The sequence below is a fragment of the Gallinula chloropus genome (genome assembly GCF_964237585.1).
Source record: "Gallinula chloropus genome assembly, chromosome: 25".
NCBI classification, from domain to species: domain Eukaryota; kingdom Metazoa; phylum Chordata; class Aves; order Gruiformes; family Rallidae; genus Gallinula; species Gallinula chloropus.
In genome coordinates this window covers 3,739,087-3,745,149 of record NC_140110.1, presented here as the reverse complement: position 1 = coordinate 3,745,149, position 6,063 = coordinate 3,739,087, and the positions used below count along the sequence as shown (strand labels likewise).

The 6,063-nt window shown below is 50.8% G+C and overlaps 1 protein-coding gene across 1 annotated transcript; it reads left to right on the top strand.

The window, feature by feature from the left end:
- Positions 1-4,860: 4,860 nt before the first annotated feature.
- LOC311200986 (olfactory receptor 14J1-like) lies at positions 4,861-5,787 on the top strand (the record flags this gene model as incomplete). Its single annotated transcript, XM_084275285.1, has 1 exon — positions 4,861-5,787. The coding sequence occupies one exon, from the start codon at positions 4,861-4,863 to the stop codon at positions 5,785-5,787; it is 927 nt and encodes a 308-aa protein (XP_084131411.1).
- Positions 5,788-6,063: the final 276 nt, after the last annotated feature.

Genomic DNA, 6,063 nt, shown 5'->3' with positions numbered 1-6,063 from the left:
GGCCTTGAATCAGCCAATGTTTACTCTCTGGGGCCTGCAGAGAGCTTCTGGCTGCTGCTTACAGCAGCCATTTTCTGCAGCCCCAATTCTCTCCCAGTACCCAGCTACTCAAAAACTGCGACACTCCACCCCTGACCTCTGAAAAACACATATATGAATATTGTTCTTTAAATCCCCATCCCAACAGAAATTCTCTACAGTTATTACACCCTCACCAGGAGCTTGTGGAAAACTTGGTGCCAGGAAACTGGGGTCTTGTAAATTCAGTGACCTGGGAAACCAGAAGCGTGGGAAACCCGGGTCCTGGGGAACTGAGGGCATGAGATGCCAGGGTGATGTGAAACTAGGGGCGCAGGACACCAGTGGCACGGGACCATGGGGTGTGGGAAACTATGGGCACAGGAAACAGGGTTGCCAGGAAACTGGGGTACTAGGAAACTGAGGGTGCAGGAACCAGGGTGGCCAGACCATGATGTGCTAGGCAACTGGGGATGCAGGAAACCGATGTGCCAGGAAACCTGTGTGCCAGGCAAGAAACCAGTGTCCTGGAAAACCAGTGCCCTGGGAAACCAGTGGCCCGGGAAATCAGGGCCCAAGAAACCAAGTGCTCGTGGAAAACGTGGTGCCAGGAAACGGGAGTCCTGTAAATTCAGTGACTTCGGAAACAAGGTGTGTGGGAAACCTGGGTGTTGGGAAACCACATGGTGTAATTATACCTCGAACAAGGTATCAAGGTCTTTCAATGTTCCTGTTGCTTTACCTAGAGGGGTATTGTTGTCTGCAATCAAGGCTGGATTGTATTGTTGTGGTAGTTATTGTAGTTGTGTTAATAATGCTGCCCTGAATTATCTCTCTGCTGCAAAGGGCACTGCAGTGGATAATAAAGGTGATTTCTGTAGCACAAATACAAAAAGGGAGAGTTGTGGAGGACTATGGAGGGCCTGTAGAACCCTTGGTTGAGAATATAGAGCTGGGCCTTGAAGATATTAAAGTGTACCCTTGAGAAAGAGGAAGTGTAGAACATCCAGAGAAGTAAACCTTTTTAAGGAATTTGCTGACCGCAGATAAAGGAACCTGGCAAGAGATAAACCTTGTTAGTGAAGTTAAAAATGTCCACCAATTGCATGATAGCATCTACCTGAGAGACCATTAGCAAAAGGACACGTGTAGTAGAAGCATATAAAAATGAGGATACAGAAATAAATTGGGTCCCTTTTGCTTGTGCACCAGGAGACCTCTTGTATGTGTCATTTGTCTGTCTCAACTGTGACCAGTTTCAACAAGGCCAAGTGCTGGGTCCTGCACTTTGGTCACACTAACCCCAGGTGATGCTACAGGCCTGGGGCAGAGTAGTTGGAGACCTCCCTAGAAGAGAAAAGGACCTGTGAGTGTTAGTGGAAAGGTGTGGGTGTTAGTGTAAAGCCAGCTGAACATGAACCAGGAATGTGCCCAGGTGGCTAAATGGCCAATATCATCCTGGCCTGGATCAGGAATAGTGTAGCTAGCTTGAGTAGGGAAGTGATTTCCCATTATTCTCAGCTCTTGTGAGGCCACACCTCAAGTACTCTGTCCAGTTTTGGGCCCCTCACTACATGAAGGACGTTGAGATGCTGGAGTGTGTCCAAAGAAGGGCAATGAAGCCAGTGAAGGGTTTGGAACACAAGTCTTGTGAGGAGCAGCTTGAAGGAACTGAGGCATTTTAGTCTAGAGAAAAGGAGGCTGAGGGGAGACCTTATTGCTTTTGACCTACAAGTGGGTGTAGAGAGGTGGGGGTTGGTTTCTTATGTGAGATAACAAGCAATAGGATAAGAAAAATCGCTTGCTCGAGCAGGTGGAGCCACCTGAAGGAGGCTGTGACCCCACAGGAAGCCTGTGCTGGAGCAGGTTTGCTGGCAGGGCTGTGGAGGACCCACACTGGGGATGTCTGTTGCTGAAGGACGTCACCCCATTAAAATGACCCACTCTGGAGCAGTTGGTGATGATCTGAATTGGTGTGGGAAGGATTCATGTTGGAGTTCTAGGCTACAATAATGATCATTAAACTCTTGCCCAAAAGGGCAGACAGGTTCATTCGCCCTTGGAGAGGCAGAAGTGCAGGAGCTGCAGCTCCTATGTCTCTGCAAAGATCAGGAGGAGGAACTGGCTGATGGAGCTGCTGTTGGGCATCTGCTGCCATCAAGTGTGGAGACCTGTCCAAGGAGGAAAAGGCAGAGAGATGTTAGGGAATTCTTCTTTGAGGAAAACCTCTTCCAATTCACATTGACTCTCTGTTGGACATTTGGACATTGAGCTGCTGTTGGACAGCTGCCGCCTCTGGGCATGGAAAAGTGTTGCAGGAGGAAAGGAGAGAAGGAGAGAAAAACTAAAATGCTTGATTTGTCTCACATACACCCAGGTGTACATCAGTAGCAGAAGCCACTCCCTTGGGCTACCAAAGAGTCATTCCTGGTCTTCAGTTTTGGGTATGGGCAAAAGGGGGTGAACAACACTGACACAAATTCTCAATCAGATCAGATCCACTCTCATGAGGAAGGGGATCTTGGAAACTTGCCTCCGACCCCAGTAATTCCCATGGAAGCTGTGACCAGAAGCTCCCAGGCAGAAGGTGCCTATTTTGTGCTTACCAGAACAAGAGGAATCCCAGCTCTGGTGGGTTTGTGGCAGACATAGGCCATAGCTGCATCCCCTTCCAGAAAGGATGAGGTCCCTGGAGTGACATAACTGACTCCTTTCCCCTCCCTGTCTCTGTCTGGGGGTCCTGTGTCAAGGGGAGACAAGGAAAGGTGATTCCCCTGCCCAGCTCTGGTTTGATCAGGAGAAAGGACTCTGTTGGACACAAGAATTTCTCCCCAGTCGAGGGAAAGTACGTCAGAGATGAGATCATAGAGTGATCCCCATGAGGTGTGAGACACCAGGAGGGAGCCTTGAAGAACGTGTCTTCTCCAGCTGAGCTGGGCTCCTGGGATGGAGGGAGCTTATGAAACATTGCAGCACTGCAGAGACAGCTCTGCCCAGGAGCAGCTCTTCTGCCAAGGCACAGGGCTGGGGACACTGCCTGTAGGCTTTGAGGAGGGGTGTGAGGCTGAGAGAGCTGATGGATGCTGAGAGCTCACTAGAAGAGAAAGGTAAAGAGACTTTGCTTTGAATTTTCTGCTCCTGTGGGCTGGGTGGGAAGTGGGAGCTGAGCTTTTATTGATAACATTGAAGGCAGCAGTGCAAACTCTTTTGTCATTAGGACTTGTCAGAGCATCTCCTGAGCCCCGCACACACAGAGGTTCCCCGGGGCAGTGCCCTGATGCCAGGAGGGCTCTGCAGAGAAGAGCTGAGCACAGGGCAGGTTGGATGAGGTCTGTGAGCACAGAGTGGGAAGTGAAATGGACAAAGAGAAACAGCTGCAGGGACAGATCCAGACAGATTTTGGCATGTACAGGAGAAGAAGCTGCTCTCAGAAATGCCCTGGCAGTGGGGATTTGGACATCCCCCACACTGCAGACTCTTCCCCACAGTGACCCCCTGGTTTCTTTAAGACAACACAGATTCTGCACTGAGATTTCCAGGGTTTCAGGCTGAGTCTTCTCCTTGGCAGCCCAAACCCACAGTGAGGAAAAACCCTTGAGTGCCTGTCTGTCTGTCCCTGAACTTCCAGCCTTGGCTGGAGCATTTCTTTCTGTTTCTCCTGCTGTCCTTGCTGCCTTTGTCCAACCTGGGGTTCTGGGAATGTCAATTGGTGGGCCTGGTACTGAGCTGACCCTCGCTTCAGGAGCCCCATCTGTAGGACTGAGGAATTTCTAGGGGCATCTTTTGGGCTTCAAGGCTGCCTCCCACAGGGGCACAGCTCTCCTAAAGGCTCTTGTGCCCCAGAGAGGAGTCCCATGCAGAAGACATCTCAGCACTGAGGCCATGGCAATGCTGCTCATTGCCTGTGTGTGGGCAGCTGCAATGAGCCCTCTGTGTCCCTGGCTGAGTGAGGAGCTGAGATCCTACTTGGGTAGGATGACACCACAGAAGGGCCTTGGAGCTCTGCCCTGGGAGAATGGATTCTTCAGCTCTCTGTGGAGTCCAGTTTCTTCTACAGGGAACAACAGGGTGTGATTACAGAGTGTCCAGCACAAGGCAGTTGAGACCAGGGCTGATGGACAGAGCAGTTCTCCCCTCTCTCTACTCAGGGGAAGGTTTCACTGGCACTGCAGCAGCAATGTCAGGGAGTTCTGACAGGAGAAACACTCCTCAGCTCCATCCTATCCACTGGGGATTTAGTCTGAGATCACACCTCAGCTCCAGGCAGCAGAGACACTGTCAGTCAGGGAGGAGCTGCTCCCAGCAATGCCCTGGCAGTGGGGATTTGGGACCTCCCTGACACTTTCTGACATCCACCCCCTGGTTTCTGCCACGAAGTACAGACTCCTCACCCAGAGTTAGCGGGGAGCTGGGATCCTCCTTGGGTAGGATGAGACTGCAGGAGGGCTTTGGAGCTCTGCCCTGCGAGACTGGATTCCTCAGCTCTCAGTCAGGAGAAAATCAAAGCTCCAAAGCTCTGCTCTGCCTTCAGTGAAATTGGAGTGACAGTGCTGAAATGCTCTTTGCTATCCACAGTGGATTTAGTCTGAGATCACACCTTCCTTCTATTTACTGACTGCTGCCAGGCAGGACTGAGTTCGTGAGAGCCCACAGCTGACCCTCCTCCCAGCAGTGGCACACTCAAGCCAGCACAAAGCAGACCTCCCAAAAGGGACCTGACAAAAGGCTTCATGAATACAGGGAGTTAATGTGAATTGGAAACTGTTTTGCTCAAAGTAGAGTTCCCTAACTTCTCACTACCTTTTTCCTCCTTGGACAGGTCCCCACACTTGACAGCAGCAGATGTCCAACAGCAGCAGCTCCATCAGCCAGTTTCTCCTTCTGGTCTTTGCAGACACACGGGAGCTGCAGCTCCTGCACTTCTGGCTCTTCCTGGGCATCTACCTGGCTGCTCTCCTGGGCAATGGCCTCATCATCAGCACCATAGCCTATGACAACCACCTCCACACCCCCATGTACTTCTTCCTCCTCAACCTCTCTTTTACTGACCTTGGCTTCATCTCCACCACTGTTCCCAAATCCATGGCCAATTCCTTGTGGGACACCAGGGCCATTTCCTACACAGGATGTGTGGCTCAACAACTTTTCTTTGTATTTTTGCTCTCCACAGAGTATTTTCTTCTCACTGTCATGGCCTATGACCGCTACGTTGCCATCTGCCACCCCCTGCACTACGGGACCCTCCTGGGCAGCAGAGCTTGTGTCCACATGGCAGCAGCTGCCTGGGGCACTGGGTTTCTCTATTCTGTGATGCACACAGCCAACACATTTTCACTGCCCCTCTGCCATGGCAATGCTGTTGACCAGTTCTTCTGTGAAATACCCGGGATCCTCAAGCTCTCCTGCTCAGATACCTACCTCAGGGAAATTGGAGTCATTGTGGTCAGTGCCTGTTTAACTTTTGGTTGTTTTGTGTTCATCGTGGTGTCCTATGTGCAGATCTTCAGGGCTGTGCTGAGGATCCCCTCGCAGCAGGGGCGGCACAAAGCCTTTTCCACCTGCCTCCCTCACCTGGCCGTTGTCTCCCTTTTTGTCAGCACTGCTGTGTTTGCCAGCTTGAAGCCTCCCTCCATCTCCTCCCTGTCTTTAAACCTGGTATTGGCATTTCTTTACTCAGTGATTCCACCAGCAGTGAACCCCCTCATCTACAGCATGAGGAACCAGGAGCTCAAAGATTTCATATTGAAACTGTTGACTGGATGTTTCTAAGTAGCAACAAAATACTTATCTTTGTCTGCATACCAATGGCCTTCACTTTGCTCAACGGTTTCCACCTGCGTTTGCTCTTTGGTTATTTACCTCCCATCAGCTCACCTGGTGATAAGTGACCTTTCTATGGATCTGATTAAATCTTTTCTGGGAGAGAATCTCCTCTGAAAGCTGACCCCCTTCACACGCTGCTTGGCCATAGCAGGCAGCTGAGGAGAGAGATTTCATGGGTATTAAACTGTGTCATGTTTAACTGCTGGGTTTTTGTCAGAGAAA